Source organism: Oratosquilla oratoria, chromosome 25 (assembly GCF_046742065.1).
Source record: "Oratosquilla oratoria isolate Oo_2021 chromosome 25, ASM4674206v1, whole genome shotgun sequence".
Classification (NCBI taxonomy): domain Eukaryota; kingdom Metazoa; phylum Arthropoda; class Malacostraca; order Stomatopoda; family Squillidae; genus Oratosquilla; species Oratosquilla oratoria.
In genome coordinates this window covers 11,252,567-11,278,745 of record NC_134801.1, presented here as the reverse complement: position 1 = coordinate 11,278,745, position 26,179 = coordinate 11,252,567, and the positions used below count along the sequence as shown (strand labels likewise).

Sequence of the window (26,179 nt, the reverse complement as noted above, 5' to 3'; positions counted from 1 at the left end):
GAGCAAGGCATAAATAAAAAACAAAATGATAATATAAGACATGATATTGAAAATCAAAATGTGTCAAAAAGAAATAACCACGAGTTTCTTAAAACTATGTACTTTAATGCTCGTAGTATTAGGAACAAATTTCAAGAAATACAGGCGTATGTCAAAAGCGAAAATCTCGATATGATAGGAATAACTGAGACATGGTTAAATGGTACAGAGTTCGAAGCTGAATTTAATATTGCGGGATTTAAACACTTTCATCAGGATAGAAACCACAAGAAAGGTGGGGGTGTTCTATTGTACGTTAAAAACAATGTTCATGCTTGTGTTTTAGAGAAAGTGAAACAGGATGCATATGACAGTTTGTGGGTTGAGTTAACCCAAACAAATGGAAAAAAAATGAATATAGGTGTAATATATAGGCCAAAGACATTATCATTAGCAGACGACAAACTGTTATTTCAAGAGCTGTCTAGTTTCTGCAACCGGGATTTATTGATAATGGGTGATTTCAATTTTACTGACATTGATTGGATGACCCTTGAACATGGCCATATAGGTAGTCGCTTGATTGATTTTCTTGGTGACAATTACTTAATTCAGCATGTAAAAGAGCCCACAAGATATGGAAACTTACTCGATTTATTTATCACTAGCCGCGAAAGCATGGTAACTGATGTAGAAGTCGGTGAATCTGTTGCAAATAGCGATCACATCTTAGTCAGATTCAAACTCCTAAACAATTTTAGAATAGATACTTGTGCTTCTAAAATACCCGATTTCAGTAAAGCTCAGTTCATAGGACTACGTCAGGAGTTTCAGCTTACAGATTGGGAGGCAAAATTAAACGAAAGGCCTGTAGATCAGATGTGGGAAATATTTCAAAATACGCTCACTAAGATGATTCAAACTTACATTCCTTTTAAAGACAGACGTCCCCCAAATCAGGCTCGCCCAAAGTGGCTCGACAAAGAAACTGAAAAAAGTATTGCTAAAAAGAGACAGCCTTATAAGAAATATAAGTGCTCGGGTGCATCTAATGACTATGAAAGTTATGTATCAATACAGAGAGATTTAAAAAAGACAACAAGAAAAAGAAAACGACAATACGAAATGAACATCGCTGATAAATCCAAAGAATTCTATAGTTACATTAGAGATAAAAAGGTTGTTAGGAATCACATTGGTCTACTATTATCTGCTGACGGTCAGCTTGAATATTCAAATGAAGGAATGTGTAATATCTTAAACAATTATTTTAGCTCGGTATTCGTAAACGAAACACCTCAAAATGAATTCCAAACTGAAACCTGTGAAAAGTCTGGGGTAAACTTACTCACTACGGTAAATATAACAAAAGAAAAAATTAAAAGGTGTATAGACAAACTCAAAGTTAATAAAACACCAGAGCCTGACGGTTGGCATCCAAGAATCTTAAAGGAAATGAAAAATGAGATTGTTGTTCCATTAGAAATTATTTTCAAGAAATCCATCATATCCGGAGATGTCCCAAGAGAATGGAAGCTAGCTAACGTTACTCCCATATTCAAAAAAGGTGACAAAAAGAAACCAAATAACTATAGGCCTATAAGTTTGACTTCGATCGTAGGAAAAATAATGGAAACTATCATCAGAGATGATATCGAATATCACTTAGAAAGTAACCGTTTGATAAATGATAGCCAGCATGGTTTCAGACGGAAACGTTCTTGCGTGACTAACTTACTCAAATTCTACAACACAGTTATCTCGAATTATGACAAAAGAAACAATATAGATTTAATATATCTAGACTTTGCAAAAGCTTTTGATACCGTCCCACACAAAAGACTACTTACTAAATTAGCTTTGCATGGAATAAGTGGTAGCCTATTAGGTTGGACTAGTAATTGGTTGAAAGGTCGAAAACAGAGTTGTTTTAAATGGAAAAACTTCTGGATGGAAAAGTGTTGCAAGTGGAGTTCCTCAGGTTTCCGTTCTTGGGCCACTTCTATTCATAGTATATATAAATGATTTAGACCATGGACTAAAATCTACTGTTTCCAAATTTGCTGATGATACAAAACTGTGCGGAGTGGCAAATGATCACTCAAACCAATTAGATATTCAAGAAGATTTAGATCAATTACAGCAATGGTCTGAAAAGTGGCTAATGAAATTTAACACAAGTAAATGCAAGGTAATGCACATAGGTAAAAATAACAGTAAGTACGATTACAAGTTATTTGGAAATTCGTTAACAAAAGTGGATAGTGAAAAAGATCTCGGCGTAATTATCAGTAACGACCTCAAATCATCGAAGCAGTGTATTTCAGCCTCTGAGAAAGCAAATAAGATTCTAGGACTGATTGCGCGATCTTTTTATTTCAAAAGTCCATCACTCATTAACAAGCTATATAAATCGTTAGTTCGTCCACATTTGGAATATGCTGTTTCCGTATGGTCACCGAATCTCATTAAAGACATTGACAGACTGGAAAAAGTACAACGGCGAGCCACAAAACTGATTCCAAATATCAAAAATAAATCATACGAAAATCGACATAAGCACATGAATCTGTTTTCCCTAAAAAAAAGCGTAGACTCAGAGGTGACTTGATACAGGTCTTTAAGATTTTAAAGGGAATTGACAACATCAAAAGTGACAACATTTTCACATTGAATGAGAATCAGACAAGAAACAATGGTCTCAAACTGTCCGGAAATAGATTAAATTTGGAAGTAGGTAGAAACAACTTTGCCAACTGTGTAGTTAATGAATGGAATAAACTTCCTGCACAGGTAGTGCAATGTAGTTTAGTTCGAAGCTTTAAGAATCATTTAGATAAATACTTAAGTAAGATGCTGTAATGATTATAATTTATGTTATATTATTTGTTTTTGTTTTGTTATAATTTGTCTGATTTTCATTTATTATTAGTTATATGTCAATTTATAATAATTTACTATTTACCTGTTTGTTTGTTATTCAACTATACCTATGCATTTATTTATGTATTTTATTTGTTATTTTTACATTATTATAGTTTTAATTTATTATTAATATGATTTTTTTTTTTTTTTTTTTGCATCCGACCTAGATATGGATCAAAAGGTCTCCTGTCGGCATGCTCCGCCTTTGTAATCCTTTGTAATAAGAAGAAGTTGAGAGAGGAGTGGGAGGGAGTGAAGGATAGAGTAGAACTAGGAGTGGAGAAGGAATGGGGATGGTTCAAGGAGGGAGTCATAAGGTGTGCAAGGATGGTGTGTAGAACAAGGAGGGTAGGAGGAAATAGAAAGAAGGGTAGTGAGTGGTGGGATGAGGAAGCAAAGATGGGTGTAGAAGAGAAGAACTAGGATTTCATAGATTGGCTACAAATTAGGACAAGGGAATTGTATGAGAGGTACAAAGTAAAGAGAAAGGAAGTTAAGCATAAGATAAAGGAAGCAAAGAGGAGAGCAGATGTAAAATGGGGTAAGAGTATGACAGAAAATTTTGAAATAAAAAGATGTTTTGGAAAGAAATTAAAAGAGGAAGAGGAGGTGAATAAAATAGAGAAGAAAAAGTAAAAAGTGCAAATAGAGAGATGATAATGGAAGAGAAGGCAGTGAGAGGAAGGTGGGCAGAGTATTTTAGCGAATTGCTAAATGTGAAGGAGGATAGTGAGGGAAAGGTAGTTGCAGTGGGAAGCACTAAGAAAATGAGAGTGATGAGTGAGGAAAATGTAGGAGAAATAAGGAAAGATGAAGTGAAAGCAGCTGTTAAGATGATGAGAGCAGGTAAGGCACCTGGGTTGGATGGATGCCATGCAGAATGTCTGAAGAAAGGAGGTACAGTTATGGTGAACTGGCTAGTGAGGTTATTTAATGTTTGTTTAAGAGAGGGTAGAGTGCCGGAGGACTGGAGGAGTGCCTGTATGGTTCCGCTTTACAAGGTTGATTGATTGATTTATGGAATTTTTGGCTTGAAAGCCAAGCACCGGAGCCCGCTTTACAAGGGAAAGGGGGACAAGTGTGAGTGTAGTAGTTTCAGAGGGATCAGCTTGTTGAGTTAGTTGGGAAGGCTTATGGGAGGGTCTTGATTGAGAGGATCAGGAGAGGAACAGAGGAAGTAATTGGTGAGGAACAGTGTGGTTTTATGACAGGTAGGGGTTGTGTAGATCAGATCTTTGTGGTAAGACAGATATGTGAGAAAGCTATAGGAAAAGGTAAGGATGTTTTTTGGGCTTTTATGGATTTTGAAAAGGTTTACAACAGGGTAGACAGGAAGGCACTGTGGGAGGTACTGCAGATATATGGGATAGGAGGAAAGCTGTTAAGAGCAGTCAGGAATTTTTACGAGAGTAGTAGATTAGAAATGGAGAGAGTGAGTAGTTTGAGGTCAAGGTGGGACTTTGTCAGGCATGTGTTATGTTACCCTGGCTGTTCAATCTATACATGGATGGGGTGGTGCAAGAGGTGAATGTAAAGGTAGTGGGTAGGGGGTTGGAGATGGTTAAAGAAAATGGAGAAAAGTGGAAAATAAGCCAGTTGTTGTTTGCTAACGACACTGCGCTTGTAGCAGGATCAGAGGAGGGGTTGAGGAAGTTAATGGCAGAGTTTGAGGTGTGTGAAAGAAGGAAGCTGAAGATAAATGTGGGCAAAAGTAAGGTGATGAGATGTACAAGGGGAGGGAGTGACAGCAGGCTGAAAGTGAGCAATAAAGGAGAGAGACTTGAGGAAGTGGATAGTTTTAGATACTTGGGTGCAAATGAGGCAGGAAAGGGATGAGTGGGGGTGGAGGTAGAATGTAGATTGAGAGAAGCAAGTAAATGCCTTGGTGGATTAAAAAGTGTAATGAGAAATAGACATTTGGGAATAGATGCTAAGAGGAGGTTGTATGGAGGAGTGATTGTGCCGACAGCACTGTACGGGGCAGAAACATGGAATATAAGAGATGAAGAGAGAGGGAGTTTGAATGTGTTTGAGATAAAATGTCTGAGAAGTATGATAGGGGTTACTAAGCTAGATAGTGTGAGAAATGAGGAGGTGAGGAGGAGCACAGGGGTGGAAAGAGAGTTGGGAGATAGGGTTGATGAAAGAGTATTGGGATGGTTTGGACACATGGAAAGAATGAATGAAGAAAGATTAGTAAAAGAGGTGTGGAAGGCAGAGGTGGAAGGAGTGAACATGAGGGGGGGCATCCTAGGAGGAGACGGATGGATGGGGTAAAAGGGGCATTACAGAAGAGAGGAATGTCAGTTGAGGAAGGACGGGAGAGGACAGAAGATAGGGGTGAATGTAGAAGGATTGTGTATAGATGATGCTGTGATGCATTAGGGGGAGTGGGTGGGGGATGAGGAAGTATGAGAAATTTGACACAGCCCGAGGGGTTTTCTCCCCCATCTTCTCCTTTTCTGCATGAGGGGACGGAGAGGGGTGGTCACCGAATTAATGAAGCAGCCTTGCTGTGGATGTGCTGTGTCTTGCAACACTGCTGACCCAGGGCAGTGGACAAGATGCAGGGATGACATGTCATCCAGGAGGTGCCAAGTTGAGAGGGAGGGAGGAGGGCAGAGGGGAGTGGAATATATAAGGGATGGAATAGGTGGGAGTGGTTTCTATGCCTTTTTCTTTTTGGCTACCCCCCACGTGAGGGGGAAAAAGCCTTTGATATATGTACACATGTATTTGCCTACCCTGTGAATCTCGTCAATTCCCTCGTCAAAATTTTGCCCTTCATCTTGAATTTCTTTCAGAAATTCCTTAGCTATTTCTTTTTCCTCCTTTTCTCTTTGGTATTTATACACATTGTATTTATATTTGATACCATGGACCACAATGTATTTACCTTTGTCTACTGTATCTCACCCAATTTTCCTTTTCTTTAATTACTTTCATAACTTTTGTATTTTCCTCCATCTGCTTTTGTACTATTTCTCTAAAGGATATTTTTTTATTTTCCTGTTCCTGCTTCTACTGATTTTTATTTCAAGGTCTGTTTCCTTGATTGACTCTTCCACCTTCCCGGTCACTACCTGTAATTACTTTTTTACCTTTTCCAGTTCTTCATTTTTGTTTTTATCCTCATTTTTCATTCTTTCATTTTCTCTTTTCAGCATATCAAGTTCACTCTTTAGGTCACTCAATTCTCTAATTGTTTGCTCATTACTCTTACACAAAGTTATCAATTCCGTAAGTAAAGCTCGGTAGTCCAATTTTAAATCTATAATCTCTTCCAATAATTCGTATACTTCACAATTTCTTAATGCATTGCTATATCCAACTTCTCTATATCTATGCCTTTATTTCTCCTAGATTTTTTTGAAGACATGAAAAAAAATTATTCTCCCACTTGATTTATTCTTGGTGTATCAATTAAACATGTCCTCTTTGGTATCACTCCTCTTAGTGATTCGACTCTACTTACATCCAGCCCTCTCTTTGTTGGTTCATTTAATTTGTTTTCTTTCTTTTTCTTTCTCCATTGTGCCAAACTATACTTTTTGTCAGTCACTTGAGAACATACCCCAAACATTCCACAAAATAACAACTAGGTGCATGAGAAGTAAGATAGGGGTTACTAGGCTAGATAAAGTGAGAAACAAGGTGAGGAGATCGGGGGCAGAAAAGAGTTGGGAGATAGGGTTGATGAAAGAGTATTCAGATAGTTTGAGTGAGGAAAGATTAGTAAAAGGTGTTTGGAATGCAAAGGTAGAAGGAATGAACATGAGGGGGCAACCAAGGATGAGATGAATGGGTGGATGGGGTAAAAGGGGCATTGGGAAAGAGGGGAATGTCTGCTGAAGAAGGACGGGAGATGACAGAAGATAGGGGTGAATGGAGAATAGTTGTATATGTATGATGCTGTGATGCATGAGGGGGAGTGGGTCAGGGATAGAGGGTGAGGGAGTATGTGTAAAAAATAAATTGACAACCCAAAAGGGATTTCTCCCAGTCTTCTCCATTTCTGCATGAGGGGATTGAGAGGGGGGTCACTGATTTAATGAAATGGCCCTGCTGTGGGTGTGCTGTCTTGAAACACTACTTCTGACCCAGTGTAATGGGCAAGATGCAGGGATGACCAGTCATCCAGGAGGAACCAAGATAAGAGGGAGGAACGGGGTGGATGGGAGTGGAGTATGTGAGGATGGAATGGGTGCAAGTGGATTCTATGCCTTTTTTTTTTTTTTTTTTTGGCTACCTCCCTTAAAAGGGGGAAAAGCATTTGGTATATGCACTAGCAACATACGGTTCTCACTAATTGCCGAACAAACCGAGAAAAGCCGAACAAAACAACAAAACCCAAACAAGTACGGGTTTTTTTTTTTCAAATGCACACTTCTATATATGTATGGTTGCATTATTTGAACTATTTTCTTTAAGATGTGTGATTTCCATGTAATATGATCAAAGAGAACTTACGTTTTTGTCCTCTGCAATTTTACCGACCCCGGCTACGACTCGTCCAGCCCGCCGTCTATGATTACTGGTGGTATGGATCAAACTACACTCTTCTAAGTTTCTTACTGTTGTGTTATTAGTGTAATAGACTGCATATAGTTGAATTATTTAAACTGTTTTCTTTAAAATGTGATTTTCATGTAATTTGACCAAAGAGAAGTTATGTTTTAGCCTCTGCAGTATGACCGACCACAGCTACAAATACCGTAACAAATTAGCATATGGTTGCATTATTTGAACTATTTTCTTTAAAAGGTGTGATTTTCATGTAATTTGATCAAAGAGAAGTAACGTTTTTATCCTCTGCAAAATTACCGACCCCAGCTACGATTCGTGGTTACAAATTTACCGTTAGCCTGTCATCTATGTTCTGCGAATGCAGATCATCACTGAGCGTCAGGGTTGCCAGATTGACGTTTTTAATGCCAAATTTTGTATTTTTGGAATGTTTTTACTGTGTTTGGCAGGAAAATTTGTTGGGTAGCATTTTTGAGAATTTGACATTTTTGGGGGGCGTTTTTAAATGCCCGGTCGTGATTAGAGATCATTCTTTTACTTGTATCAAGAATTAAATGATGATGTATATGAATGATATAAATTTATCTTGGTTATATCATGTGGGAAATGTAAAGATTTTGTGCCTAGCCAGAGGATGTTTCAGCTCTTCTTTAGTGAAAATATGTATGAACGGAGTAGTGCATCAAACATTTCTAAATCTGATGATGCTTTTTGATTATATTTAGACAATAGAAAAGTCACAAATGTATTTTTTATTTATATGTCAAATCGAGTCTCTAGGAGGTTGTTAAACTGGTTTAATTTATTGTAGAGGATACCAAAAAGTTTACTTAGGAACTTAAACGTAATGTATGGAGTAATACATTTTATTTTAGTTATTAATATTTTTTCTTTCTAACATAATACGGAGTATAATATATTTTATTTTGGAAATTCATATCTTTCTTTCCTTTTTACACACAGTCTTGAAAGTAGATTTATTTCAGAGGATGGTGGTTTATTGCAGTACCACTAGAATTAAATGATGATGTACATGAATGAAATAAATTTATCTTGGTCATATCATGTGACATTGTTTTATATTGGCTAGTCGACAGTAAAAAAATATTTTTATATTGTAATTGTAGTTATACACCTTGAACTTGGTTATATCATGTGGTATTGTATTATATTGGCTAGTCAACAGTAAAAAACATTTTTCATATTGTAATTGTAGTTATACACATTATTTTTAACTACACATGTAAAACCAAAATACAAGAAAAAATCTTAGAAAATGTAATGGTTGGCATTTTTGGGGCATGTTTTTAAAGCATTTTGGCAGCATTTTGTCAGAATTTGGCATTTTTCCTGGTAGAAAACCTGGCAACCCTGCTGAGCGTGGTTGATTAAGTTGGCCAAAAACATAATACTTGTAGAATTTTCTTGTGAGGTTCGAACATGTGGGGCATATTTGCATACTAACTTGAATAAAGGTAGAGTGAACATTTTTATTTTAAAAACTGTTGTTGTTTATTTCTTTATAATACAAAGATTACATAAATATTGCATACAATTAAATACAAAATTTTCATTAATTTTTATTTAAAATACGCTATACAAAATTTATAGGCTATGAAATATGATATTGCGTATATTGTATTATGTAAAGTAGACCACTTGAAAAAATAAACTAACGAAGCAGAGCGCTTTCGTATATTACATATTCAATGCAAAAAGTACACAGTTGAATAGAAATACATATTATATATATATATATATATATATATATATATATATATATATATATATATATATATATAAAAGGAATACAAAAACTCCATTAAATATTGACGTCAACTTCGCCGTGTTCCATCATGCCAACCAAGAACACCACAGAATGGACTGGGATAACGCACCAATTATATTCAAATTCCATTGTAGCTTTCAAAGTGGTACCATCGCAAATGCCAAGATATTCTGCAAACTACGTTCCAAGAACTCGGTGAGATGTCCCGCAGGTACTGGTGCAACTCTTGCGTAACGAACTGGTGCTTCGAGGATAAACTGTTGCTTTTTTGTATAACCATAGTAGTTTGTTGCAGGAAGCGCAAAATGGGAACAAATATTTTTGCGTAATACACCAAGTACATCAACACCTATAACCTTAGGCAAGTTTGAAGCTCATCTGGAACCTGATACGAATGCTGTTGCGGTCCTTGACAAGTGTGGTGGTGTGAAGAACCGAACGATTCATGTAACCGGGGATGGTAATTGCCAGTTCAACTCTTTTTCGGTAGCACTGTGCGGGAATTAGCACCTAGCCACGAATTTACGAGTGCGGACAATCTATAAAGGCAAGAACAACGACCCTACGTGGGATGTTCTGTGCCCTCTATACTTTATTTACTTTTATTTATTCATTTATGAATGAATGGATGAATGAACATCATAAAAAAATCCTTTTGGTGCCAAATAAGTCGCCGCACGAAACCTGTTTATTATCTAACTATACCTTTGCATTTATTTATGTATTCTAATTGTTATTTACATTATTATAGTTTTTATTTATTTATTATTTATTATTATGATTTTCTCTTGTATCCGACCTAGATATGGGCCAAAAGGTCTCCTGTCGGCATGCTCCGCCTTTGTAATCCTTTGTAATATCGCAACAATTATCGAATACGAGGGCCGAGTGCGCCTAGACGCGTGAGACCGGGACATAATCCTGCCAGAGCGAGATTCCTCAAGAAGGGGGAAGTCTCGGGTAGCAGTACTTTCGGTAATTTCGGTGTGGTGTAGCACGTCAATCAGAGATAGAGACTAGGGTAAATGACAGGGCGTAATCGATGTGATGAGCAATCGAGCGTGAATGTTCTCCATTCAGAATCTATCGTATCTCTCCGGATAAAAACGTAACTTCTCTTTGATCATATTATATGGAAATTACACCTTTTAAAGAAAATAATTCAACTATATGCAGTCTATTACACTGAAAACACAATAGTGTTTCTAAATAGAATGAAGTTTGATCCATACCACCCAGGCACGGATCCAGGATTGTTATGGGGGGGGGGGGCCGATAGGCGAAAACCGATACTTGAAACACGCCGAGAAACACCCCCAAGAATATAACAAATCTTAAATTCAAACTTGCTCAAGGTTATAGGTGTTGATGTACTTGGTGTATTGCGCAAAAAATTGTTTTACATGTGTAGTTAAAAATAATGTGTATAACTACAATTACAATATGAAAAATGTTTTTTACTGTTGACTAGCCAATATAATACAATACCACATGATATAACCAAGATCAAGGTGTATAACTACAATTACAATATAAAAATATTTTTTTACTGTCGACTAGCCAATATAAAACAATGTCACATGATATGACCAAGATAAATTTATTTCATTCATGTACATCATCATTTAATTCTAGTGGTACTGTAATAAACCAGCATCCTCTGAAATAAATCTACTTTCAAGACTCTGTGTAAAAAGGAAAGAAAGATATGAATTTCCAAAATAAAATATATTATACTCCGTATTATGTGAGAAAGAAAAAATACCAATAACTAAAATAAAATGTATTACTCCATACATTACGTTTAAGTTCCTAAGTAAACTTTTTGGTATCCTCTACAATAAATTAAACCAGTTTATTAAACAACCTCCTAGAGACTGACATACATAAGTAGAAAATACATTTGTTACTTTTCTATTGTGTCTAAATATAATCAAAAGCATCATCAGATTTAGAAATGTTTGATGCACTACTCCGTTCATACATATTTTCACTAAAGAGCTGAAACATCCTTTGGCTAGGCACAAAATCTTTGCAACATTTCCCACATGATATAACCAAGATAAATTTATATAATTCACATACATCATCATTTAATTCTTGATACAAGTAAAAGAATGATCTCTAATCACGACCGGGCATTTAAAAACACCCCCCAAAAATGCCAAATTCCCAAAAATGCCACCCAACAAAGTTTCCTGCCAAACACAGTAAAAACATTTCAAAAATACAAAATTTGGCATTAAAAACGCCAATCTGGCAACCCTGACGCTCAGTGATGATCTGCATTCGCAGAACATAGATGGCAGGCTAGCGGTAAATTTGTAACCACGAATCGTAGCCGAGGTCGGTAATTTTGCAGAGGATAAAAACGTTACTTCTCTTTGATCAAATTACATGAAAATCACACCTTTTAAAGAAAATAGTTCAAATAATGCAACCATATGCTAATTTGTTATGGTATTTGTAGCTGTGGTCGGTCATACTGCAGAGGCTAAAACATAACTTCTCTTTGGTCAAATTACATGAAAATCACATTTTAAAGAAAACAGTTTAAATAATTCAACTATATGCAGTCTATTACACTAATAACACAACAGTAAGAAACTTAAAAGTGTAGTTTGATCCATACCACCAGTGATCATAGACGGCGGGCTGGACGAGTCGTAGCCAGGGTCGGTAAAATTGCAGAGGATAAAAACGTAAGTTCTCTTTGATCATATTACATGGAAATCACACACTTTAAAGAAAATAGTTCAAATAATGCAACCATATATATAAAGGAGGTGCTCAGATGAGAGGGAGGGTGGGAGGGGTGTGGAGTGTATTTAGGGATGAAATGGGTGGGAGTGTTTTTATGCCTTTCCCTTTTTGGCTACCTCCCTTGGAAGGGGGAAAAAGCCTTGGTATATGTATGTATGTATATATATATAAAGAAGTGTGCATTTGAGCAAAACCCGTCCTTGTTTGGGTTTTGTTGTTTTGTTCGGCTTTTCTCAGTTTGTTCGGCAATTAGTGAGACCGCAACATACTGATGGTAGAAGAAAATACATATTGGTATATGTATTTTCTTCTACAATCAAAATGTTGCTAGTACCTCAAACTGCCAGACAATCCCTCCTTGGTTACCTACTTTATATTCATCAATTCTCTGAAATACTTTATTCACCTTTCCCTTACTGCTCTTCCATTAACACCTGTCCATCTGTACCCTTCACCTTTTCTTCTCTACCTGACTCACCTCACTTCCTTCCAAAATATCTTTAAAAAATTTATCAAACCCTTCCTTCCTCTGTCTCCCTCACCTTGCCGTTTACTCCCTTGTTCTACTTTGCAACCAGCCTTCGTACACTCTTCTACTGCTACCTTCCTCTTCATCGCACCATTCACTACTGCTCATTCCCATCCTCCTCATCCCACTTATCATCCTTGTGCATTTTATCCCTTACTCCTTGAAACATTCCCATTACTCTACTGCTTCCCCTTTATCCCTCATCACCAATCACACTTCTCTCAGCTTCTAGTATTCTCTTCTTATCCTTCTAAATTTCCTTTCAAACAAAAAAAAAATCTGACAATCCCCCAATCTCCCCCTAAACACAAATATCCAGAATACTTCCAATCCTCCCTTCAGTTACTATATAGTCCACTAATGCGCTATCAACCACCTTTTCCCATGTACACTTATGCTTGATTCTCTTCTTAATCACCATCTGCTAACATAAATTTCTTTTCTAGATATATCATCTTTTCACCATAATGGTATACTTGGAGAAATATAAATATATTACATTAGGTACATTGGAATGAAATCCTGCTTGCAACATCCATTTATTTTTCGTAGGCCGAGTGATAAATAACAGAAATTGTCTGGTGATACCTACAAGGACCAGATTGTCTTCTTAATTACATACATCTTGTAAAATTATACAAAAGTTTGTAGAAGCCACTGCAATATGCATCTCCTACGGGTACTTTGGCAACCTCTCACAATACAATAGCACAGGCTTCAAGTGAACTTTGCTCACTACACCATAATAAATATTGCACAAGCGACAACCATTCCTCAAGGCATGTTTTTGTTCCCTATATAAAGAATCTGAAGATACTGTGGGCCATGTAACCATGTAACAAGTGCAAGATAGCACTATGGTGCCCTACAAATTATCAAGGTGCTGAAAGCAACACCACAATGGAAGTAATTAAGGTATCACTATACCATGGAATAAATTCAGAGCCCATCTTCTGGCTCTACAAAACCATAATTGTGTGCATAGTTGCCCATCACATTCAACCATGGAACAAGTACTAAGGCAACAGTACCCTTGCTTTTAAAGACTTACTACTGACTAGTCATAACTATTCTCAACCTTATTAATAATCATTGGAACCAAGGTAAACATATGAGAATCAAAACATATTTCGGTTATTTACTTTCAAACATAACTTTTCAAATACTTTGATTTTGAATATCTAAATTGCATTATTAAAGATGTGTGAAAGTGGCAGTTGCTGACAAGTCTATCAAAATAAACACCACATGAGGATGGAGCTTAGTACAATGTTTCACTTGTGCCTTTTCAAGTACTTGATTTAGTTGAAAAAGTTGTAACAAGCATATTGTGCTAATAAATGCTCTGTCCTCATGTGATGTTTATTTTGATAGACTTGTTGAAGATACATTCTTTACAGGCTAAAGACTATCACAAATATTTAGTAAATAGTGTTTTAAATATATTAACTAAAATAATTTCAGGGAAGCTGCTGCATATCCCTAGTCTTTTTCGCTCTATTCTAGTTCCCTACTGTCAGTGTCCAAAAGCGAGTTATGCCCTCTTTAATTATGTTTCTTGAAGAAGTTGATTAGTCCATTGGTAGAAGAATCATGGGAAGATACAGGTTTACCATCCTGGAGTTCTGGTTCAATTGCTTTGGCTAGCTGCTTACCCAACTCAACTCTGAAATAAATACTCCAGTTTAGACCTCAGTAAATAAAAATTTTGAATCAAAGGAAATAATTTTTCTAAAGATGTTTGCATTATGGTACTTAAGAACAAGTAGGAAGGACACACACTCCGAAAACGACTTACAGGTACGACACTAATTTATTCTCGAGATTTAGGAGAGAAGGGGGAGCAATGGATAAAACTATGGACACGGATAGAGATTAGGATTGGCAGAACAATGAGGAATTGAAAGCAACACCACAATACTCTTTAAACACATGGAAGTAATTAAGGTATCACTATACCATGGAATAAATTCAGGGCCCACCTTCTGGCTCTACAAAACGAGTAACAACAAAAAATGGTGGGAGAATGATTTCATGGAACTAAGGAAAGAAATTGAAGAATTAATGGAATGTTTAGCCCAAGCTAACATTGAGATATTGTGGTAAATTGAGATTAATTGTCTTATTATTAGTTTTATATACATGTAGATGGTGTTAAAGAATTGTATACTGGTGCTGTAGATTCCTTATATATGTGATTCTCATATGTTTTATACTTTGTAATAGGTTTAGATCCTATACAGCACTTTTAGTCGTGTGTATCTAATTGAATCCTATGTAGACATCTTTTGTTTATGTTAAGTTACTGATACGAAGACGTTCTAGACGTCGCTAGTTTGTTTACATCCGCTTGCTAATAAACACAAAAAGGCAAGACCCCGTTTTTAAACTTTCCTCACCGACACAATGCAACAGTGGCGACGAGGATTTGTGGATTTGTGTGCTAAAGGACTGATTTAAGTTTTTGAAACAGAAATAGCTGCCTTTCCAACTGATGGTGGAGAAATCTAAGGATGAAGATATTCTCGCCTATTCACCCCATCGGAACCGTCCTGGCCACTCTGGATTCGAAAATAGCCTTGGTTTAGCAGGCTACGAGTCATTAGTTTCACAAGGAAACAGGATTTAATGCAAGTAGATTTACAATGGCAAATAACTCAGGTAAGATTGACTGTTTTGACCCCAATAAGATTAGATGGGAGATATGGCTTAGTATGCTGCAAGCTCATTTTGCATACAATGGAATCACTGATGATAACAAGAAGAAAAATTCTTTATTAGTATCATTAGGAAGTGATACGTATAGCACGCTTGCCTCCCTGACTTCACCTGATTTGCCACATGTGAAAACCTACAATGATTTAGTGAAGCTTTTAGAAGCACATTACAAGGTAAAACCGAGCTATCATCGGAGTTTAATCAAATTTCAGAATAGAAAGAAAAAATCTGATGAAAGTTTAAGAGACTTGTATGCTGACTTGAAAAGTCTAGCCAAGGATTGTAGTTTTGATACCTTATTTGATGCTCGAGTGAGAGACCAACTATTCATGGCAATAGAAACTGAAGTGTATTTCCCAAACTTAGTTGCTGAGAATTTGGATTTACAAACTATATCTTCAACGAACATTTTAGAGAAAATTCTAAATTTAGAAAAAGCTTTTGTTGGAGAAAAGCTCCCGACTACTGAAGTGAGGAAAGTGGGGGTTAGTTCTGAATATTTTAATAGTCACAAAAAAGAAAGTTGCAAGCATTGCGGGTATCCACACAAAAGTGAGAACTGTAGGTTTAAGCACCTAACTTGTTCAGTTTGTAACATGAGAGGACACTTCAAACGAGTGTGCCGTTTTGATAAGACTGTGTCTGGTAAGCCACACAGTGCCCAGAAAGGATCTTTTGGAAAAGTTACCAAGAAGACGACGTTTGGAAAAAAGAAAACTAATATGGTTTTTGAGGGAATTTCTCAGGAAGAGAGAGATACTGGTAATGATGATAACCAATTGTTACATTTAGTGGATCGACCTAGCCTTCCAGAAGTGGTTAGTGTTGATATTTCTCATGAACCTGTACACAGTGTTGTAGGTAAGGTTTTGCCAGTGAGAAATAAGGTTGATATTAATATTGAAGGTCATAATGTGCCGTATGAAATTGACTGCGGTGCCAGTGTGTCTACCCTAACCTTGCATTGGGTTAAGAAATTAAATTTATCTTTGGAGCCTAGAGATAAAATTTTGAAGGCTTATGGTAATAATGATTTGCATGTTTTGGGTAAGGTTTATGCAAATATATTTTATAATGGTCACAATGTAATTCAAAGTTTGTATGTAGTTGAATCAAATAACTCTAACTTATGTGGAAGAGATTTAATGCCTAAAAAGGGTATTGCACTCACAGGTATAGAGGAAGGAGTTAATGTTTTGGATTCCAAGGTACAATTAGATAATTTTTCAACTGATTCTAGATTGCCAATTTCATGTGTTGTAGCAAAGGTACACCTAAAGAGCGGTGCTGTGCCTAGTTGGAAAAAAGCAAGGCCTGTGCCCTACCACTACAGAAAATTGGTAGAAGATGCTTTAGAAGAGTTAGTTGATAACAATATCATTGAACCAGTACATTCTAGTACTTGGGCAGCTCCTATTGTACCAGTGTTAAAAGCTGACAAAAAGTCAATGCGTATCTGTGTAGATTTCAAGGAGTTAAACAAAAGTATTTCATGTGACCAGTACCCTCTGCCTAAAGTTGATGAAATCCTTGCTGTTGTTGGGAAAAGCAAGATATTCTCAAAGATTGATTTAAAGGATGCTTACTTACAGGTGCCAGTAGATGATGAGAGTCAAGAATTGCTAGTAATTAATACTCAAAGGGCTGTTTAAATATAAAAGATCACCCTTTGGACTTGCATCATCTCCTGCCATCTTCCAAAGATTGATATCCCAATTATTGATGAATATAGATGGAGTAGTTGCCTTCTTAGATGACATATTAGTCAGATGAGAGACTAAAGAGGAACATGATACGAGATTAGATAAAGTGTTGAAGGTATTTCAGAAACATAATGTTGCTATGAACAAAAAGAAAACTGTTCTGAATACCAATTCCTTAGAATACTTAGGATATGTCATTTCAGGTGATGGCATAAAACCTTCACCAAGGAAACTTGCTGCTATTTTAGAAGCACCGATACCAAAGTCAGTAACTTATTATTGTAGGTTTGTAAGAAATTTTTCAAGTGTATTAGCACCTCTGTATGATTTACTGAAGAAAAATGCAAAATTTAAGTGGTCTTCTGTTGAAGCAAAAGCATTTATGACTGTTAAGGAAGAGTTAGCCAACTCCGATTTACTAGCCAATTTTGATGGTGAACATGATGTTATTGTTGAAGTAGATGCTTCACCAGTAGGAGAAGGATGTGTGTTAATTCAAGAAATGAATGGTAGTCCAAGGCCAGTTTACTTTGCAAGTAAAAAGCTGTCTGCTGCTGAGCTAAATTATTCTCAGTTGGACAAAGAAGCTCTAGCGTTAGTGTACGCTGTAACCAAGTTTAAATATTTTTTGCTTGGACGTAAGTTTGTGCTCCGTACAGATCACAAACCTCTACTTGGTTTATTTGGTAGTGAGAAACAGATTCCTGTCAATGCAAACGCAAGAGTACAGCGTTGGGCATTATTGTTATCCCAGTATGATTACCAATTGTGTTTTAAATCAGGCAAACAAAACATTGTAGCAGATACCCTGAGCCGTTTGCCTGTATCAGATTCTGTTTTAGACTCACATACACCTGCTGAATATGTGAATTTAGTTGAAAATTTGGAAGATCAAAATATTTCCTATGAAAGGGTTAAGGTTATGACAAAGAGTGATCCTGTTTTGAGGAAGGTTTTCCAATGTGTTAAATTTGGGTGGATTGATAATCCTGTTATTTCTGAATATGCAGCAGTTAAAGCAGATTTAAGTATATATGAAGATGTGTTGCTATTTAGGAATAGAGTAGTTATACCAGCTGAATTAAGAAGTAGTGTACTTTCACAGCTGCATGTAGGTCATAATGGTATCAGTGCTATGAAGGCTGAAGCCAGGAATTGGATATGGTGGCCTAAGTTAGATCAAGATATATCTGAGGTTACTAAAGCTTGTTCAATTTGTTTTAAAAATTTTCAAGGTTCTCAGGAAGTTACCTTATCATGGCCTGAGACAGGTAAGTCTTGGTGTAGACTCCATATGGACTATGCAGGTCCAATCAATGAAAATTATTTCTTAGTGATTGTGGATTCACACTCAAAATTTATGGATGTTCATGTGACAATGTCAACAACATCTACAGTAACAATTTTCTATGCTGAGAAAAACTTTTTGTAATTTTGGGTTACCTGACATTGTAGTTTCAGATAATGCCTCATCATTTGTATCTGAGGAAATGGAGACTTTCTTTGAAAAGAATGGAATAAAACATATGACACCAGCCCCATATAACCCATCATCTAATGGTTTAGCTGAGAGAGCTGTAAAAACTTTCAAGGAAGGATTAAGTAAATTTAAGGAAGGTGATATCAGAACCAGAATTTGTAGATTTTTGTATAACTAGACGTTCAATTCAATGTTCCACAGGTAAAGCTCCAGCTGAGCTAATGTTTAACAGAAACTTCAGAGGTATAATTGAGAAAATTAAACCACAAAATAAGAAGGAAAAGGTTTTGGAAAAAGAGTGTAAGTTTGAAAAGTCTAAATATAAGATTGATGATGCTGTTTTTGTAAAGAATTATGGCAAAGGTCATTCATGGTTGGAAGGGAAAGTAACTGAAGTTCTAGGTGTGAGAAACTACAAAGTGATGTTAAAAGATTTTGGAAACATTGTTTGGAAAAGACATTCTGATCAACTTATGCCTAGATATACACCAACTGTTCCCAGTAATGACACTGTACGTAAAGATAACTCGGGTAGCAGTAAACCTTTTGTGCCTATGTATTCTTCAGGTCAAGGACACTGTCCTGATAGTTCAGAAGTAATAGATAAGGCTGATGAAAATTCCTCTGTAAATGTTGATAATGATGATAATGCTGTGAATGTACCAAGTCCACAACCAGTTAGAAGATCTAGCAGAGTTGTGAAACCACCTGATAGATTGAATCTATAATTGTGGTGTTATAAAGATAAATGTTTCAGTTATGTTCTTATGGATACTCCTTTTTCAATAAGGGAAAAGGGATGTGGTAAATTGAGATGAATTGTCTTATTATTAGTTTTATATACATGTAGATGGTGTTAAAGAATTGTATACTGGTGCTGTAGATTCCTTATACATGTGATTCTCATATGTTTTATACTTTGTAATAGGTTTAGATCCTATACAGCACTTTTAGTCGTGTGTATCTAATTGAATCCTATGTAGACATCTTTTGTTTATGTTAAGTTACTGATACGAAGACGTTCTAGACGTCGCTTGTTTGTTTACATCCGCTTGCTAATAAACACAAAAAGGCAAGACCCCGTTTTTAAACTTTCCTCACCGACACAATGCAACAGATATCCAATCTAAAAAGAAACTCTGAACTAAGAACCAAACTCAAGGTAATGAAAAATTATATAATAGAGGTTAAGTGTGAAAATGAAAAGATGAAAATTAACAACAATACCAATAAAAAAAACTTAAGAGGTAAATAACAATATACAAGAAATCATTGAAAGAATTTAATAAAACTTCAGTGATGAACGTATACAAAAGTTTAAGAAATGGAAGGAAAACAGAAAATGAAGAAATTGCCTTTAAAGAAATAGTGCAACAACAGAAACAATAAACAAATTGGGTTAGAGATGCAGTGAGACATCAACAACTAAGCAAAAGAATAGATCGATTTAAAATTAGACCATAAAGCTTTACAATTAGAGGTATCAAACTTACATACAACTAACAAGGTGATACCAAGACAATTAAATGATCTAAAAAGTGAACCGAGTGCGATTAAAAGAGAAAATGAAAGAAAGGAAAATGAGATTGGAAATAAAAACAAAGAATTGAAATGTAAAAGAACAATTACAAGCAGTAACTGAAAAGATGGAAGAATCAAAGAGACCGATCTGAGCGTAAACATCTCTTCATTTGTGCTCCATAGAATATGAAAATTCTTAATTGTACAATGAAAGGAGGCTTGGTTTGTATTGAATGTGAGGGGGAGCAATTGTGGTTGTCCATAATGAATTCTCTGCAGTGGTAGTTTGACCTAAGAGAAAACGTAGGAAAATAACGATAATTTTTAATCTAAAGTTGACTCAATAGCAGACACATCTAGGGGCAAAAGTTGAATATAAATGTGGGTAAAAGTAAGGTGACGAGATGGACAATGGGAGAGGATGGCAGCAAATTGGAAGTATTAAGGGAGAGGGGCTGAAGGAATTGGATAGTTTTAGATACTTGGGGTTGAATGTGGCAGGAAAAGGAGTGGAGGTGGAATGTTGACTGAGAGAAGTAAGTAAATTCCTTGGGAAGTGTAATATAGGTTGAGAGAAGCAAGTAAATGCCTTGAGGGATTAAAAAGTGTAATGAGAAATATCCATTTGGGAATGGATGCCAAGACATTTCATCTCAAACACATTTAATTTCCTCCTCTCTTATGTTCCATGTTTCTGCCCCATACAGTGCTATCAGCACAATCACTCCATACAATCTCCTCTTAGCATCCATTCCCAAATGGATATTTCTCATTACACTTTTTAATATCCCAATCTACATTCTACCTCCACCCCTACTCCTCCCTTTCCTGCCACTCACACACCCAAATATCTAAAGCTATCCACTTCCTCCAGTCTCTCTCCCTTGATACTCACTTCCAATCTGCAGCCATCATCTTCCCTTGTACATCTCATCACCTTAATTTTACCCACATTTATCTTCAACTTCTTTCTTTCAAACACCTTCACAAACTCCATAACTAATGTCCTTAATCCTTCCTCTGATCCCACTTCAAGCACAGTGTCGTCATCAAACAACTGGATTATCTCCCACTTTTCTCCATTTTCTTTAACCACCTCCAAACCCTGGCCCATTACCCTTGTATTTACCTCTTACACCACCCCACCCATTAACAAATGGAGGAAAAAAAAAAAAAAAAAAAAAAAAAATCCAGATTCTCCCAATGAAAGCAAAGTGTATACCAGTTCACTATGAATAGGGGGAATCGCACAAATACAGAGTTGAGACTCCACATGGAGTCTTATGTAGACAACCCTTTATGGACTTCAGTGACATACATACAAACTCAAATCACAGTTACCTTATAACTGGAGAAATTTCCACTGAATTAAAGAAAAAAGATTCCACCTCCTTTCTGAACCTTTTCAATATAATATCATCCTCCAAGAGAAATGTTGGTCATTGGCAATGAAATATGTAAAGTTGAGAAGAACAGTGACCATGAAAAGTGATAGAAAAGAAATACAAATGGTGACCAGGGTGATGCTGAAGACTTTTTCGTTTACCCTCTTTGATTCCTCTTTGGCACACTGTTGTCTCTAAGGACAGAACCACTTGTTTCTGAAGACTCCATACAAACCATACATTGCCAAAAAAATCCCTTGTACAATCAGCAACTGAGATGGAATTTAGAAGTTTTGAAGGCAATACCACTATCCGAGTTATGACCTAGATAGGTTCCGACCAACCAGTCGTAAGTCGGATTGGTCGCAAGTCGGATCCTATTCAAAATGGCTGACACGAGGGTTCTACTCTAGGATACATGGTATCAATCTGTTGCGTTTTTAAGTAACTTTTTCTATTGAATACTATTAACCACTTCACTCCGGGCCAAAATCTCGTGGGCAGCATTAGCTGCCAGACGTACAATGTTGCGTCATAATACTCGCATCATAAAAAATAGTCACCGCTTATATCGATCGTTCTCTCTTTCACCCGTGAATTTTGATAACCATAGAAAATGTGATGAAGCCAGTTTAGAGAATATGTCAGTTACGCAGGGACAACTACAATAAATATAATCAAGACGCCGATATGGCAGCCTCGCGTATCCACTTGCTCCCCATGCCGCCTACGTAGGCGGCACCGTATGGAAGGGGTTACATACAAGCTGTTTACTGTTTGTTTATCAATGCTTTTTAGTTTCATTTTTATAATTTTTTACTATTTTTTTTTTTAATACTGTACTGTATTTCAGTATATATACGTATGCAGGTACTGTATGTATATACTATACCTGTATACACACACACACACACACGTATTAAATATAACCTCGCTTACCATTTAAGTTTTTTAAATTGTAGTTTCCTTTTAATAATTTTTTCTTAATTCTTCAATTGTTGTATGTACTCTAAATATATGTGAATTTTAATATCTATTTTTCTCATCCATTTCAATCCATTCTAAGTGTGAGATATAGGTACAACAACGACTGCAACAGCAATGTAGGAGAGAAGCCAAACGCAGAGTATGGGATCCAATGTATTTAACGTTGCGCCCAGCAGGGCTTCTCCCAAAATAACATAGTGGACTTTTTTTAAGGCTATCGATCCATAAGGGGGTCATTAAGCCTGGTGTGAAGTTGTTCAGTCTCTACTTTTTTTTTTTTTTTTTTTTTTTTAACACCAGTTTCATGTTCGTTTCTCCCCGCAAACTCGGGTTATATAAGGAGTCAGATGTTTGTCCACTATGTTATTTCTGAAGAAGCCCTGGTGGGCGAAACGTTAAATACATTGGATCCCATACTCTGTGTTTGGCTACTCTCCTACAGTTGTATACAGTATTGTTTTCAGTTGCTTAGTTGTTAATATATGGCAAGTTAAAGAAAGAAAATACTTATTATAGTGTATTCGTATTAGTAAACTCATAATAGGCATCAGCTAGACGTGGTCGTATGTAAATATCCTTCATCCATAATTTATCAAACTCTTCCACAAATGCCTTAGCTGCAGGCGCATCACTGCTAGCAGCCTCACCTTTCGACAACACGTGGTGAACCTGGTAACGCTCTCGAAAGCAACGAAACCACCCAACACTCACTATGAACTCATGTGAAGCGTATTCTTCACCTGCACGTTCTTTCAACATGTGAAATTAACTTGTAGCCTTACTTTGCACTGCTTGCAACATCACACATATTTCTTTGCCTATTATCTTCCAACCACGTGTATAGCAACTTTTCCATCTCTGCTATAACTGCCGTACGCGATGCCGGTTGCCACAACTATCTTACGTGCTGTGCTGCCAGACATGTACAGTAAACTCATAATAGGCATCTGCTAGATGTGGTCGTAAGTACGGATGGTCGTAACTCGCATACGTCATAACTCGGATAGTGACTGTATACACTTTAAATTACGTTGTTCTCACAATAGCAAAGATGAGTGCTTTCAGTTGAAATTACTGGTAAAGGGCAGACTCAAGAATGTTTACCACCAGAAGTTGTGTGCTACTGAAAATCAGAAAATAGCTCCATGGAAGGTTTGCCAAGTAGAGGTGAAGAAATGGTGCTCCATTTAGTGTCATGGGCACAATCACCATTTTGTACAGTATGTTCATCCCACTGTGGTGGTGGTGGGTATGCTGCCACTGTAATACTATGCATGTTGCAGTGACTAAATGAGATAGAGTGGGACTAGGGATTCCCACTATTAATTTTTTCTCCAACAGTCAAGAATTACAGTGGTCATGAAGATGTGCAAGAAGTGGAAGCAGGAGAATAGGTAGAGGAGAAAAATAATAGTAAAAGAAGAAGAAAGAGAATATGCATTAAGTGAAGGTGTAGAGCAGGAGAGGGATAGATACCATAAGAAAGTTGCTTGGAAATCAAATGCCTGTACCATACTTAAACATTTTTGTTAAGCCTACCAAAACAACAAAGGCATCAATTCTGAAAATTGTACACACACAGTTGTTAGCCACAAGGTCATGGAATACACTCAACTCAAATGGGGAAAATAGATTTAAACTATGCAATTTAATCTGTGTACACATAAACCATAAAAAAATTTAAACTTCACAATCACTTACCCCCACTGATCATAGGAATTGATGTCCCAAATGGCCCCCTGAACAAAGATCTTGTGTTCATATGTGGCAATGAGGGCTCCTAAGGTGAATGGAGTCATCTTCTCCACCATAATGGAATTTGTGGGGCGGTTGCCCTCAAACACTTTGTGAGGACGAAGCAACTTTGCTTTGTCAGCAGGAAGATTAGCTTTCTCAAATTCAACTTTAACTTCTTCTGCAGTTTTTCCCTTCATGAGTGCTTCTGTCTGGGCAAAGAAGTTTGCCAAAAGAATCTGAAATATACAAATGAATTTCAGCTTACCAAATACACATGCCAAAAGGTTTTCTTTCCTTATTAAAAGGGTGGTAGTTGAACCACACACTCGTCCAACACTCAAGAAAACTCATTAAATGCCCTTCATAACACCTATCCTGTGCCACATTGCTTGGCTCAAAGGCAACGAGGCAGATATACACAACTAGCCTAAATCTTCACTTTGCAACACAACTGACCCCAAACATTCATGGATTCAATAGTTGTGGTTCACAGTTCTTTCACAAGTTTTGTTTTCTTAATAGGAAAACATATAGAAAGATATGTATATGTATACACACACACACACAAAAGGCATGGAAACTATTGATAGAGAGGATCTAATAAAATGGGATAGAGATGCAAGAGGACACGGAAAGAAAATCAAGAAAGACAGTTATAGAAGAGACCTGAAAAAGAGCAGCTTTCCCCACAGGGTAATAGACGTTTGGAACAAGTTAGATGAAAATGTGGTGTGTGCAAGAATGATACACAAATTCAAAAACAGTCTAGATAAAATGAAATATGAAGACGGGACACCATGAGCATAGCTCCCCTTCCCGTAAAACACAACTAGGTAATTACAACTAGGTGAATACACACTAATGGAAATCCTATATAGAAATGATTTTTTCAATATGGGACAATGGAAAAACAAGAGGACACGAAAAGAAACTCAAAAAGGATAACTATAGAAGATATCTGGAGAAAGAAAGAAAAAAAAAAAAAAAGAAGAAGCTTCCCACAGAGTACTGGATACCTGTGTATACGTCTCATATACATGTGAGTATATCACTCAGTCATACAACCCACTCACCTCCACTCACTCCCACACACACCCGCCGGACCAACCTACCCGACGTGCAGGCGCCGAGACATCCTGTCCATCTCGCTGACCTAAGCAGCTTCTACCATCCGCGCGACCAGGCGACATGCACACACACACACGAACACACGCGATCAATCAGGTAACCACACAGTACTAAAACACGATATTACGTATACTGACGACCCTCCCCTGGATATATATATATTTTAGCTGTTAGACTAAATTATATAATGTAACTCAAAGATAATAATAAGAAGTGACGAACTAAATCTCGCTCGCATAAACTCTTAAGTTTATACGAGCGTGGGACCTCATAAATCCTAGTTTCCGGCCTTCTTAAGGGAATGCAGAGAGCTCGGAGGAGAGTCGGTCCGATGATACGTACCAAGGAATAATAGAGTGCATTGTGATATAGAACCAGGAGGTGATTGACTTAGTGTAGAACCATAGAAGAAATTGTGAACCAATAAAGGAAAGGAACCATAGTGATGTTTCATGAAGCCGCCTTAAAAATAGTGTAATGTATCTACCAGAAACCAGAGGGGATACACCTGGAACAATTTAGATAAAGAAAGTGTGCAAACACCATTGTAAATACACACACACACACACACTAGAAAGAATTCAAAGAGCATTGACAAAGATGACACCAACACTTAGCAAGTTGACATACAAACAAAGATTGGACAAACTAAACTTACTACCTCTGGAGCAATGAAGAGAAAGAGGCAATTTGATAACCATCTACACAATTATGAAAGGGATGGCAAACCTTGATGGGGATGATCTACTTCAATGGGACAGAAGAAATACAAGAGGACACGAGAAGAAACTTAAGGACAGTTATAGAAGAGATTTGAAAAAAAAAAAAAAAAAAAAAAAAAGCTTTCCATACAGAATAATAGATACAGTGTGCTAAAACTATACATGATTTTAAGAACTGGATGCAGAAAGATACAACTGTGGGTCACTAAAAGCATAGTTCTTCTTCCGCAATACAACTAGGTAAATACAACTACATAAAAATAAAGTGTAAACACACACACACACA

General features: G+C 36.7%; 1 protein-coding gene across 1 annotated transcript in view; it reads right to left on the bottom strand.

The window, feature by feature from the left end:
• Window positions 1-13,038: 13,038 nt before the first annotated feature.
• The window catches only part of Pgi (glucose-6-phosphate isomerase), a 32,083-nt gene continuing 18,942 nt past the window's right edge, over window positions 13,039-26,179 (bottom strand). Inside the window, exons 9-10 of the mRNA XM_076208377.1 lie at window positions 24,008-24,279; window positions 13,039-14,178 (exon numbers count right to left, since the gene is read on the bottom strand). Of these exons, the coding sequence (XP_076064492.1) occupies window positions 14,058-14,178; window positions 24,008-24,279 (393 nt within the window). The 3' untranslated portion in view covers window positions 13,039-14,057. The remainder of the gene's footprint in view (window positions 14,179-24,007; window positions 24,280-26,179) is intronic.